This window comes from Syngnathoides biaculeatus, chromosome 17, assembly GCF_019802595.1.
Source record: "Syngnathoides biaculeatus isolate LvHL_M chromosome 17, ASM1980259v1, whole genome shotgun sequence".
NCBI classification, from domain to species: domain Eukaryota; kingdom Metazoa; phylum Chordata; class Actinopteri; order Syngnathiformes; family Syngnathidae; genus Syngnathoides; species Syngnathoides biaculeatus.
Window position 1 is genome coordinate 9813588 of NC_084656.1, and position 13837 is coordinate 9827424.

Here is a 13837-nt window from a genome sequence, read left to right on the forward strand (position 1 = left end):
TATCCCAAAGATATTCTTTCTCTTCTGTCTACAGAGGGGATATGGCCTCCTCCCAACAGGACACATATGAGGAGAGAATCTGTGATTCCGGGACCCACGCTCAAGATGACCTGCACCATCACGCATTTCAGAGTCGAGCCTTAGACAGAGACCACCATAACCAGGGGCTGCTGACTGGCGCTCAAATTCACAGCCAGCATCATGTTGATAAAGAATACCCAAAACAAGACTCCAGAGACCGCCATCTGAAGGATAGTCCTGACTCTCTGAATGAGAGCTTTGATAGTTCTAAAGACAACTGGAAACGTGATGAAGGAATTAATACTCAAAGCCAGTGGTCCGATTCCAGTACAAGTGTCAGCCAGCCATCAGAGACCACAGGGCGCACTTTGACACGCAGAACTGGACCAATTAAGAAACCTGTTCTCAAGGCTCTGAAAGTGGAAGATAAGGAGAATGAGAAGCCCAAACCCGAGCCTGAAGAGAAGCCAGTCCCTTACCGACTGGAGAAGGAAGTCCTGACCAATGTCTATGATTTAAAAAAAGATAACCAGCCTGTCAGCAATAGACACTCAGGGTCGGCCGTGGTGGAGAAACCGCAAGAAGAGAGGCAGCGTCAATCCCCAGCTCCCAATAAAGTGGAGCGGCCTCCAGTAATAAACCAAAGTGAGGAATCCCCGAGAGAAAGCGTCTGGGGCACAAATAAATTTCATCCACCAAGAGATGTTCAGGAAAACACAGAGCCTCAGGCACCCCGCCGCAACAACTGGATCTTCATCGATGAAGAACAGGCCTTTGGTACGATAAGGGGATCTGGAAGAGGCCGCAGTCGAGGTTTTAGGGATTTCAATTCACGGGGGGGAGGCCGTGGCGTCCGAGGCGGCTACAACAACAGCACTGGTCAGGTTCAACGTACAGGCAGAGGCCGAGCCCTACTGAGAGAGTTGAAGGTGGATGAGTTCCAGAGAGGCAAGCCACGAAGACGCAATGTCAGTGAGACCCTAAGTGAAACCTCAGAGTATGAGGAGCTACCCAAGAGACGGCGACAGAAAGGCTCTGAAAATGGAGAAGGCTACTCCGAGTCTGGAGAGCCTCGGAAAGCCGATCAGGAGTCTTGGAGATCCAACAAGGTGTACACGGAAGACCAGGCTGCTGCTGATTTCAGAGAAAAATCCAAGGTTAGTAGAGGCTTTGGAGGTCGTATGCTCCCTCCCAGACTGAACACTGGAAACTATACTAGAAGCTTTGGAGGCTCTAGAGAGATGTCCACATGGAGGGGTCGTGGTCCTCAGTTTGGTAGCAGTAGTGGTTCCATGCAAGAAAATGGTTATCCTCCCGGAGCTGACATGGCTTTTTCCCGTAAGCCCCATGTTGAGCGTGAGTCTCTTAAGTACCATACGAAATTTACTGGCTCTTTCGTGGAAAATGGTTCAGAAGAACGTGAGGGGGAATACTACTTTGACCCTGACAACCCTGACAGGCAGGCGCTGAGGAGGCGGCGTCCTCCACGTCAAGACAAGCCCCCACGCTTCCGCCGCCTGCAGCAAGAACGTGAGCCTGGTTCCAACCAGTGGACAAGCGACGAATACATAAATGGTGACTTGGGAAACCGGTGGCCTGGTCGCCCCAAAGCCAGTGGGGAAGAAAACTGGCCCAGCGGGCCCTACACCGGTGGACGCAGGGGCCAGCACCCACAAACGGAGGAATGGGAGACTGGATCAGAAAACAGTGACTTCAGCGACTGGAGGGACAAGCGCGGGGGAAGGGCTGGTGCACCCACGCAGGGACATACCGACGTTCTCACAGACTCGTGCCATGGTGAAGCGGGCTCCAACGAGAAGAGGGAGCTTTCCAAGCGAAGCTTTTCAAGTCAGAGGCCACTGATTGAACGCCAGAACAGGAAAGGAGAGCCTTCAGTGCTGGAGACAAGTAAGATGACACGTGCACCTGACAACCCACAATCTGTTCCCTCAAACAGGAACGACACCTGGCAGAATGGAGGGACCTCTTGTAAGAGGTGAGAAACCAGACACTGATATCTTCCAGTTTTTGGCACCTTCAACCATTTTCTTCCTAGACTTTACCCCAATTTGTGGTCTCCCCCCTCACCCATTTTGTTTCCCAGTAGGAGCACAGATGAATCTGGTCCCATCTACAGTATTGATCAGTCGGAGGAGCGGGAGCGGAATGAGTCCACAGGAAAGAATTTTGACAAGCCAGGACCCATTAAACCTGACATCGGGGAGGCACTTACCCAGTATGAGCTCAGTGCCTACCCAAGTAAGTGTTGAACCCTACAAGGCTGAAATTACAATGTCTACCATATTGAAGGGCATTTGGAGTTAAAAGGAAAAAAAAAACGCCATTTTAGTTGACGAAGATGGCGGTGGACCTGTTTCGAATCCAGATGGTTACCAGGATACATTGTCCAAAAAACAAAGACGTCCACAGGAAGACGATAGGAGGAGGAAGGATCAAGGAGTTGCTGTAAGTTTATTTTTTATTTTTTTACAAAAATGATCTTAAGTTGGTTTTCAAGCTTTTCCTGTTTAATTTCTGTGTTAGGTGCCAGTGAAGAACAGGTCAGTTGGATCCAAGATACCGCCACGTTTTGCCAAGAAGCAGGGTAACCTGAACATTGAACAACCAGAGGATACGCTTTCCTCAAGTAATTTGGGAACAGAAATTTGGGAAACCAACGGCTCTGGTAAGTTAGTTTGACAGCACCAATATGGAATCAGAGTATTCTTACCTGTAGGTAATCTGATAAGGGCATTTATTTCCCAGCTCTGTCAGTGCAGTCCTCAGGGGGAGACTCATGGACTAAACAGGTGTCTTATACTGGCAGTGAGCCCAACTCTGAGGTAGCACAAGATGACCACTTATTCAAATATTGTAATTACTCAGAGAAGTGCTAAGCCTCTTTTCTTGTGCAAGGACTCAGACGCAAGTCCAGAGCAGAGCAAAGAGCAGCACAAACCAGGACCCATTGGAAATGAGCGCTCCCTGAAGCACCGTAAGGGCTCTGAGGCAGTGGATCGCTTGGAAGGTGGCCCCATCACGCCTGTCAATGGAGTGGACCTCCATGTGGACACCGTGCTCCCTGTGCCCCCCATTGAGTTTGGCGTCAGCGCCAAAGATTCCGACTTTAGCCTGCCTCCAGGTTCCACCCCAGTGCCTGTGTCCAATCCTGTCAACAAGCTGCAGGACCCCCTCAACACCAATGTGAGTGATGAATTTGAGTGAATAGTTAATAATCGAATGCCTCACGAGTGACTTTCCAGCTAATTGTCAACATACTGTTTCTTTCAGACTATTCCCATCCTCCGTTCCAATCACCTGCAGCCCGGCATTAACCTCAACACCCTCTCCTTTCCAAGTACTGACCTCACCCTCAAGGTATGACAATTCTAATCTATACAGGCTAGTATTTGCTCAGTGTGTAGTCACTTTGTGACATGGCCATAGATGCTTATCTGTAAGTGGCAAAACCTTTGAATCAAGCATGTGAAAAACATGGAAAATGTGACCCCAGAGGATTAAGACTAAAATGGATCATTATCCTGCACCCAAACAGAGGAGGGTTTAGGCAAATGAAGAAGGAAATATTGTCAAATAATTTTAGTTTGAACTAATTAAACACAATTATTTTAAACAAGTGGAATACTTGCAAAACTTGTAGTAGTACAAAGTATATTATAATTGATCAGATGTTCTAAGATTACACCTTAACAGCCATGAACTCAATGTATCAATTATTGGATGTATGTCACAAAAAGTTGAAATATTTGCTGGTTAATGAGGATGCACAAAGACTGTTAATGCTTTAAAATAATAATAATAAGGCCTTATGTTTATGCATGTGTATATAGATGTACATTTGAAGCCAGAAGTACACTGTGCAAAAACATCATTTTTTTGTCTCACTGAAGTCAAATGAGATTAAAAAGCTCCTGTTTCATGTTAGTCAGGCTCACCCAAATTATTTAATTTTGCTAAATGCCACAATAATGAGAATTTCCGAGATAATTTTATATTTTCTTCAAGTACAAAAGTTTATATACATTTATTTAGTGTCGAGTAGCATTTCCTTTGAACTGCATGACTTTTTTGGATAACCACAAGTGTCTGAGGGTACTCTGCGAAAATCCTGGCCCATTCCTCCTGACAGAACTGGCGTAACAAAGTCAGGCTTGTCAGTTTCCTTGCTCTCACACATTTTCAGATCTGCCCATAAAAATTTCAATGGGATTCAAATCTGGGCTTTGTGATGGCCACTCAAAGACAATGACTATTCTCCTCAAGGCATTTTTTAACAATTTTGGAAGTATGCTTCCGGTCATTGTCTATTTGGAAGACCCATTTGCGTCCAAATTTTATCTTCCTGTCAGATATCTTCAGATGTTGCTGTAATATCTCCATGTAATGTTCTTTCTTCATGATGCGGTCTATTTTACGAAGAGCTTCAGTTCCTGCTGTAGCAAAAAGGCCGCACAACATCATGCTCCCTCCTCCTTGGTATGGTATTGTCAGGTCAACAAGCTCCCCCTTTTCCTCCAGATGTAACATTGGTTATTATGGCCAAACTGCACTTTACATATCTCCAGAAGTTCTTTGTTCTGGTGTATTTTTGCCAACTGTAATGTGTTTTTTTATGTTTCATTCTGAGTAATGGCTTCATTCTCGGTGAGTGCAGGACTCATTTCTCTATGGATAATGACATTTTCTTACCAGCTTCATCCAGCAGCTTCACAAGGTCTTTAGCTTTTGTTCTGGGGTTGATTCGCACTTTTTAGACCAACATATGTTCATCTCTGAGAGACAGAACCCGTCCCCTTCCTGAGCAGTGTGATAGTTGGACATTCCTGTGATGTTTATGCTTCTGTATATTTGTTTGAACAGATATATATGGCACCTTCAAGCATCTGGAAGTTGCACCCAAGGATGAGACAGACTTGCGGAGCTCCACAATTCTTTCTCTGATTTCCCGTCAGATTTCTTTTCCCATTATTTCAAACATGGAGGCAGAGCATTTGACGTGTGACTTTAAATACATCCCCAGATGTGCCGTTCATTAAGTCACAATTTCTGGTTTAGTCTGATTTGACTTCAGACAGTGAGACCAAAAAATGAAATGTTTTTGCGCAGTATATGTAAACTTCGGGCTTCCACTGTATATATGTGCATGTGTGGGAGTGAGGTCTACAGTATTAAATAAAAGCTTTATATTCGCACCTGCGACGACCTTGCTGACGTCACTCCGGCTATTTTGCGTAGTTTGCCTTTATACTCCAGCGGAACCTGCGCGCGCAATTTTAAGCATGTGCTGCAGTTCTCCTCGTCAGAGGTGCCGCTGCAGCTAGTATTAGCTAGGACGCCACCGGTTGGAGTTTCCTCAGCGCATTTTGGTCATTTCCGGTAGTTGTTGTTACTTTCCTTTCTGTAACAAGGTACTAAGCAACAACAATTGCTGCCCTCTCCTGTCTCATTTTAGTAAGAACGTGCAATGCTTTTCCATTTTTAGATGGAGTCTGCTCGTAAAGCGTGGGAAAACTCCCAGTCCCTTCCTGAGCAAGGCTCTCCCGGTGGCGGAGTCCCAGGAGTGCCACCTCCATGCAGTGTGGGCTCGTCTAGTGGCGTCAGCTATAGCACTTTTGGAGGGGTCTCCATGCCTCCCATGCCTGTGGCCTCTGTAGCACCTTCCATGTCCTTGCAAGGTATAGCAAGGAGACATAGTCTTACAGTTTAATGCTTCCGCGCTTCTTGAAAAATCATAACTTTTTCACTTTTCTTTAGGTAATCATATTCCCCCATTGTATTTGGATGGTCACGTCTTTCCTAGCCAGCCTCGTTTGGTTCCACCCACGATGACTCAGCAGCAGACATACCAACAAGTATTAAGACGCAGATGATCACTGACTTAAGTGTATTGTCTCTGAAAGGTCCTGATGTTTGATGTGTGCATCCTCACAGGCAGCAGCCCAGCAGATTCCCATCTCATTGCACACGTCTCTTCAGGCTCAGGCTCAGTTGGGTCTTCGAGGAGGTCTGCCTGTGTCTCAGTCCCAGGAGATGTTCAACTCTATTCCCCCCTATAGGTATCAAGTGATATCTTGTCTTTGTCTGTCGGCGCGCGTGTGCGTGTGTGTGTGTGTGTGTGTGTGGTGTGTGTGTGTGTGTGTGTGCCTGTGTGTGTGTGTGTGTGTGTGTGTGTGTGTGTGTGTGTGTGGTGTGTGTGTGTGTGTGTGTGTGTGTGTGTGTGTGTGTGTGCCTGTATGTGTGTCATCTTACTCATTACGTCACCCGGCTTTGTTCAGGTCGCAGGTTTATATGCACCCCAACCTGTCGCAACCCAGCCCCATGGTCCTGTCTGGCGGAGCGCCGCTGAAGGGGCCCTACTCACCGTTCCCCGGCATGCAGCCCTCAGACATGGTTAAGTCCTCGTCAGCCTCACACTATCAGCCCATGAACGGCAGCCAGCAGCTAGTCTACGACAGCCAACTGAACCAGGGGCCCAGCATCGGATCTTCACAGCTGATGGACTCTCAACTCATCCAGGTTTTTTTTTTTTTTAATGAAATGGTCGGGGTGTTTACACTTTTAGTAACAATTAATTCAACATTTGTCTAAAGGTCTATTCTTCTTCTCACTAGGTGACCATGCCCTTGCCTGCATCTCAGCTGCGCTATGGCTCTGCCCAGCAACACCTCATCCTCCCTCAGTCAATTCAGCTGCAGCAAAGCCAGAATCTGTCAGTGGGAGGGCCGCGACGGATGATGCCTCCTGGCTCGCAACCGCCCGTTATGCCTGGTACCAGAGAGGTGTGTGTTGCTGTGCCACTTAAAATGTAACACTAAAAAAAAAAATCAGGTGCATCTGTTTTTCCACTTTCAAAGAAACTCAACAAAGGTAAACCTACAAGTGAACAAAAATGACTAAATCAACCATCTTATTTTGAGAGCTTCTTCAAAAAGGGGAACAGGGCAAAGTGACGAGGCAGATCTGTATTGTAAGACAATATCTGTGATCCTATAAGCTCTTGTTGTTGACCAAAACCCACTCCATGTAATGTACCCACAGGTTTGGGAACGAAATACTGAAGTCCTTAGAATTGACACAAAACCCAAGCAAGATAAGCCTATGGAGTATTTGATATATATATTTTCTTCAGGAAAATAAAAATTATGTTGAGACTAGTTTTGTTGAAGAGAAAAAGTACAGGGCTCCCACTAATGGGAATAACTACTTTCATCTTAATGCTGAGTTGTATACAGCGATGCCTCGGGTCTCGACCACAATCTTTTCCAGAAAACAGTTTAAGTTATTTGTTCAAAAACTGAATCGATGTTTCCCGTTACGATGAATGGAAAAAGAAATAATGCATTCCAAGCCTAAAAAATTTGCCCTTTTAAAGCTTTTTTTTTTTTTTTTTTTTTGCTTTTCCTGATAATAAACTGCATAGTAGAAAAAGAATAATAAAAGTGCGCTGGTTGCGCTGCGCGCGTTTTGTCATTTACAGGTTTTTTTTCGGGCGGCGTTCGAATTAAGAGTAACAAAACGCGTGGGTGGGTCAGGTGCTTGGGCCGCGCGCATTATTTCTGTTTTTTTTTTTTTCAGCTGCGTGGGAATTCACAACAGAGCGCGTCGTGGGTCAGCTGGTCCGACCGCGCGCAATGTTATTTCTGGGTTTTGTTGGGGGTGTTTGAGTACCGATTTTCGTTCCAAAACGGAAGCAAAAAAAATAATTTCGCCAGTTTCGTTCGAAAACGGGGGACGTTTGAGAACCGAGGCTTTACTGTATTTTATTTGTTTTACGTTTTATACCTGTTGGCCAAATTGTTTTCTTGAAAACTGTCTGTGGTGCACATAGAGGTTGGGGACTGTGATTTTAGATACTCAGAGGCAAATGTCATTACACCATGATCACTATTTGAAATCCCAAATGAATTTGGGCTTTTAAGGTTTTGTTTTTTTTCTTTCAGAAAAGCCCTAATTGTACATGTTTTGGCGGCATTGGACTTGGGAGGTTCTTTTGCAGTAAATCTTATTTCCTCGTGTGATGTTTTGTCCTGTTTATGCGGTCGATCCTTAGGGCTCCCAGATGGAAATGAAAGGTTTCCAGTTCTCTGACAAGCCCAGTCATTCACCGGGGATGCCTGGGGGCTCCTACAGGTGAGTGCAGGTGAACTGTTGTCATTAATGACAATTAAAAATAATGTGTGTGATCTGGCATTGTTGCTTTCCTCTCTTCAGGCCTGGATCTGCTAGCCCAAGTGGGAAGCCCTCTGGCCCCGGAGGCCCAGTTGGACCATTGCCCACCCATCATTATACACAACAGGTCCAAATACGTCACAGTTCATAATTCCCTATTGAAAACCCAGTAGAATTCATCATAATTGGTTATTATTGTTTGGACAAGATGATGGATGATTAACTCTTTCTATTCCTTCCTGTTTCCCACCCCTGACCCTTTCACTAACTACCCCCCAATGACTATCAGGTCTCACCAGCTCCGGGTGGCTTGGTGATGCACATGCGTCCCACCACCAGTGGCCCTTTCCCCAGCCCTATCCAGAGACCAGTGATGCAGGTCAACAAACCAGTCATAATCCGCTCCCCCCCTTATCCCAATCCCAGCCGAGACCTCTCCCACTCTACCCCACCCTCGGCCCCCGAGCCCCCTATCAAGGGGCCCGAGGATGGCATGAAGGTGAGCCACCCACTGTAAATATAGGTAATTTCATTTCATCATTTTTTATCTTTGCATTTGTTGTCTATGCTGTTGTTGTGTGAAAGCTGCTGTCGGTGTATATAACAATATTTATGGTCAATTGATTCAACATGTTTGTAATAAGTATGTGCAAACTGTAGAAGTTTAAAAAAATGTGTGAATACTCTTCAGGTAGGGTTTGAAGTATGCACTTTCCCCCCACTGCATATGGGTGATGAGGACCTCATCCTGTACAGTAATTGAAAATAAACAACCAACAATACATTGGGAATTAAAAAAAAAAAAAGGAACAATACATTGCGTTTTGGGAATGAATTTGGAAGCGCAGCTACAATGTTTGTGTGAAAGCACACAGTATTTTACAATGGTCTTGGTGAACTCTTGATTTTGATTGGCTCAGAGAATTCCATTGGTGTATTTTTCCAGTTGATAATGTACATCTTTCAAAAGGCTCAAGTAAGACATGCTAGTACCAAACACATAAGTCACAATCATTTTTTCCACCTCCAGTACCTGACAAAAACTGTTAAGTGCCCTATTAGTTACATTATAAGAACCCTGTAAGAGGTCACGCTATAGTTGCGCACATGCTGTAGTTCTCACTATAGTAATAAACTGGCCAAAAGTTCCACAGTAGTCAGAATTAACAGAAAACTTGGCCATCTGCATAACTATAGCTGGGCAACGAAAGTACGTTGATGTTTTTCTGTGCATGTTAGATGGAGATATTGTGAGATTGATGTGCTTGAAACATGCACTGTTGTCATTTGCAAGGTCTAACGCGTGACTGTTCTTTGCCTTTCTGCTCAGTCACTTTTGGGTTTTTCCTTTATCTTTTCACATAATTATGGTCTGCATCTTCTTCTTTGTTGTTTAAATGCTCTTTGCAAACTACAGCAGTGCGTTACCCCCATTGTTCCATGTTCCGGCTCCTTGAATCAAATACATGCTCTTCGCTTCCGCCTCCTTTCCTCGGATTGATGATGCAAGTGTGTTTTCCTAATGCATCCGCGCCGTTGAGCTTCATAATTAACTCGTTCCTGCCTACAACGGGCAGCTACTGTATATACCAATATCAGACCGGGGGGGCAGTAAATGGGCTAAATAGATCATCACAGAGGCAGACAAAATTCTCCAAATCAATTTTTTGTACTCGGAAAAACTCATACTCATTCAGTTCAAAATAGTCGTTCTGTGGTACTTGATTGGTGTTAAATGTTGTTTGAATCCTGTGGTTTTACAAGAACTTTGACCGATGTACTGTGCCAAAAATAGAGATTTAATGCTGATGTTGTGACAGTTGTAGTCCTACCCCCTCCAAGATTTGGGCGAAAATCAGACTTTAGTACAACTTTTATAAATTTTCCTTTGTGGGGAAAAAAATGCTTTGAATTCCATACTTTTGTGTGAACATTATAGGTGTATGTATTTTCTCCCAACATTTTGGCTTGATTAGATTCTTTTTTTTTAAGTCTAAAATTTGGTTCAATTCCAAGGATTGAGACACTGCAAGATGCGTATTTTATAGAAAATGATGGACAAATTACAACGCCGCACATTTTTTGGGTGTAGTTTCTCAAAATTCATCATTGATTACAGACATCCAAGTAAATTTTGGTCAAGTTAAGTTTGACAATGTTAGGATGCTTTTTCGTCCTCATTTTTTTCATATTGCAACAATTTCCATGACTAGGTTTGCATTACTTTAGAGGAATATTTTATACAAATTTGAGTTTTCCCTATATAAGACACTGTTGTTCAAATGCAATTTTTTGAGTAGCACTTTAGTCACCACTTTAATTTTGATGTCCTCTATGACTTGTCATCACTAACACCCTTGTATTAGTATTAATAATACTTGTTGTACAATATTGTCGTGATTTAAATGTTCCACCATATTTTCCTTGAATGTTTCAACTCAATTTTTTTTTAATCATAGAATATGTGGTGTATTTTTTTTACCTTATTAGTGTGAAATAAATGCAAAGAAATGGTGCCACACATAGTAGCTTTGTTACTCACTCTGCCTTCTTCTCTGCACAGAGTAAAAGCCTGCGAGAGGTGTGCAAAGCTGTGGGCGAGGGCAAGGTGCCAACGGGGGGCATGACCAGCCAGCTCCAGGAGCCCCTCGGCTCCGCCGGGCACACCAAGCCGCTGCGCACGGGCACCATCAAACCCCAGGTGGTGAGCGTGGAAGAGGGCAAGGCGTAGTCATCAAGATTGGACCTAAAAAAACAAATGGAAAAAGAAAAGATTTCAAAAGACTGGTCACCACCACCCAGCCTACAAACACACAAGCTCCTTACACAACGTCTGAGCCTTCCAACAAGAACCATCAACAATTCCTCCTGTTGACCCGGACACTTAACCACTTCCCACCACAATGTAAGACTTCTAGAGATATATAAATATATATGTATATATAAATATATACATAAGACACAGCCTTTTAAAAGCAGATCTCCACATGGTCCTCTTTAATTTATTACTCTTCCCCCCCACCCCCAACCCCCTGTAAATGGCTGCTTGATGGTTCATTTCTGCACACCGTTTTTGCCAAACTATATCAACTGCCTGTTAATGGACAGTCGTTTGGACACTTAAAACCAATTCAAATACATTTGGGGCACTTTTCCCCCCCTCCCTCTTTTGTTTGATGATAAAAAGGTCGAAGCTCATCTGAAATAGGGTTTTTATAATATCAGTTTGAAAAAAAAAAAAAAAAAAACATTGCATGTAAACGTCATATTGCCATGACCGTGTGGCGACACTTGTGTAGATTTCTAGATGTTATTTCTAAAAAGAAAAGGAAGAAAAAAGAAAAAAGTTTGCTTTTACACTTGTCTCTGCTGTACAAAAATGGTGACATGTTTTTGTTTTCCCTCTGTCCCAAAAATCATGTTGCTTCCACATGAAAGTTGTCATAAATCCAATTGTCTGCAAACGTTACATGGGACACATCTGTGAAAGCAGGGGTGGGCGTTGTGTGGTATGTGGGTCCATAGTCAGCCCTGCAATGGCGTTTTTGTTACTCTAAGTAAATTGTGTTCAGATAAAATGGAAGACAATAAGCAAATGGTCCCTCTTGTACTTTTTTTTAAAGACTTTTCAATCTACTCCCATTAAGTTTGACCCGCTTCTATGTGGCACAAGCAATAAATGCATCAATCAGGGTCCAATTATGATGTAATATTTCCATCACTACTGTTACAAAGGGGGAGCATTGTTGGGTTTTTTTTTGTGGTGGGTGGGTAGCGCAGTTGACTATGAAGGACTCTTGGTGGTTTAAAGAAATTGTGAAAGCATTTTTTTTTTTTAAATGAACACTTGCAAAAGTCATACCTGGGGAATTCAATGAGTGATTTAACTGTAATGGACCATGACACCACAAATGGATCTTGGTGTGGTACCAAATCTGATGTCAGTGAGGGGACTGCTTAAAAAAATGCCAGGGTGGGGAACCTGCAGCCAGCCATGTATTCTCAAAAAAACAAAAAGCCTATTAAAAAATTGGACTCCATGTAATTAAAGGTGCCATATTTCCCCTACTATTCCAACTATTTGGGATGTAATGTCTCTTTGTGCCTCAGTAAACATGAATTGAAATCATCTACGCCTTCCTGGGTTTCAGATGTCTTTGTGACAAAAGACTTGAAATCACCTGATTTGAATTTCTTGAGCTTATCTACGTTATTAGTGAAGAAAAACAAAACTGCACTCTTATAAGTGGGTCTTCTTTGACGAGGCAACTAATCAGAGGAAAGGGGCGGTCTTAGTCACATAAGGACAAGGCGGATAGAAACCTGGGTCAAACAAAAGTAAGCCGTCAGTGGAGCCTTTTTTTGGTCACTCATGACAAAACCAAGGTGTATTTTAAAATGAAATTGACACGTAAACTAAGTCCATGTTAGAGAATCACTATTAAGGTCTGCGTAATCAAAATATGGTACCTTTTAAAAAAAGAGTCATTTACACTGCAAAACACTCATAAACCTGAAAGAAAAAACTTCCCTATCCCTGCTTTACAGTCACAGAGGAGACTTAACGTTTTGTTCTTTTGTCCAATTTTTGGGAGTGATTCTGTTCCCCCCACCCACCTGCAAAAAGTGCCCCATGCTTACCCACACAAAAATTCTTACCCTAGCTTTTTTTTTTACTTCTAAACATGCATATTTAATTCCCCCCCCCCCCTCAAAAGGACCAGTCCCAGCGTTCTATTTATCCTACCCCATATGTTTTATCCTTTACAGATGTTTGACCTTGTTTCAGAAAAAAAAATGAAAGAAAAAGTAATAAAGCAGTTGTGGTTTTGTAAAATGTACCGTTACTGACTGGATGATATTGATTTTTTTATTTTGTTGGACATAATTCAGTGTGATGCTTGACCTTGTGATACAGAGTGTTAAAATCTTTAAATTTTGAAAAAAATATACAAACAATCAACTTATTTACAGTTCACTTAATACTGACCATAGTTTAAATTTGAAATGGGTCGTTTTCTTTTGAAGAGTTTGTTTTCAAAACGAGACATAGGCATTTTTTTCAGATTTACGAAACTCGCGCAAAATTATCGAGCTCCGAATGGATAATTTTGGCGTGAGTTTCGTAAATCTGAAAAAAAAATGCCTATGTCTCGTTTTGAAAACAAACTCTTCTTGTTTCTTGCTACTGCAATATCCAAAAACCCACCTGTGTGTGTGTGTGTGTGTGTGTGTGTGTGTGTGTGTGTGTGTGTGTGTACAGCTGTGGCCAAAGGTTTGAGAATGACACAAATACTAATTTTCACAAAACCAGACCAGACCACTGACCAGATGACATCATTTCAGTGATTCTCTTTAACACTAGTGTCAATGAGGACGGGGCTTGAGATCACTTTGTTATGCTGATTGAGTGAGACTAAGAGTTTTAAAAGGAGGTGGGTGCTCAGAATCATTGTTCTTCCTGTTAACCATGGTTACCGTGAAGGGAACACTTGCCGGCGTCGTCGCGATGCACAAAATTGGCTTTACTGGCAAAGATATTGCTGGTAGTGAGATTACTGTACATTGAAATCAATCATTTATCAGATTATCAAGAATTTCAAGGAGAGAGGTTCAATTGCTGTGA

General features: G+C 43.1%; 1 protein-coding gene across 2 annotated transcripts in view; it reads left to right on the plus strand.

The window, feature by feature from the left end:
• Nucleotides 1-13022, plus strand: part of prrc2b (proline-rich coiled-coil 2B) — a 28995-nt gene extending 15973 nt beyond the window's left edge. Inside the window, exons 16-31 of one of the 2 annotated variants that reach the window (XM_061800648.1) lie at nucleotides 35-2017; nucleotides 2126-2280; nucleotides 2372-2487; nucleotides 2566-2707; nucleotides 2788-2864; nucleotides 2938-3225; nucleotides 3313-3399; nucleotides 5525-5717; nucleotides 5797-5894; nucleotides 5974-6098; nucleotides 6318-6558; nucleotides 6654-6821; nucleotides 8093-8172; nucleotides 8254-8338; nucleotides 8501-8710; nucleotides 10775-13022. In XM_061800648.1, coding sequence (XP_061656632.1) covers nucleotides 35-2017; nucleotides 2126-2280; nucleotides 2372-2487; nucleotides 2566-2707; nucleotides 2788-2864; nucleotides 2938-3225; nucleotides 3313-3399; nucleotides 5525-5717; nucleotides 5797-5894; nucleotides 5974-6098; nucleotides 6318-6558; nucleotides 6654-6821; nucleotides 8093-8172; nucleotides 8254-8338; nucleotides 8501-8710; nucleotides 10775-10942 — 4216 coding nt within the window. In that variant the 3' untranslated portion in view covers nucleotides 10943-13022. Of the gene's footprint in view, nucleotides 1-34; nucleotides 2018-2125; nucleotides 2281-2371; nucleotides 2488-2565; nucleotides 2708-2787; nucleotides 2865-2937; nucleotides 3226-3312; nucleotides 3400-5524; nucleotides 5718-5796; nucleotides 5895-5973; nucleotides 6099-6317; nucleotides 6559-6653; nucleotides 6822-8092; nucleotides 8173-8253; nucleotides 8339-8500; nucleotides 8735-10774 lie in introns of both variants that reach the window. The other variant, XM_061800649.1, reaches the window with a different exon arrangement.
• Nucleotides 13023-13837: the final 815 nt, after the last annotated feature.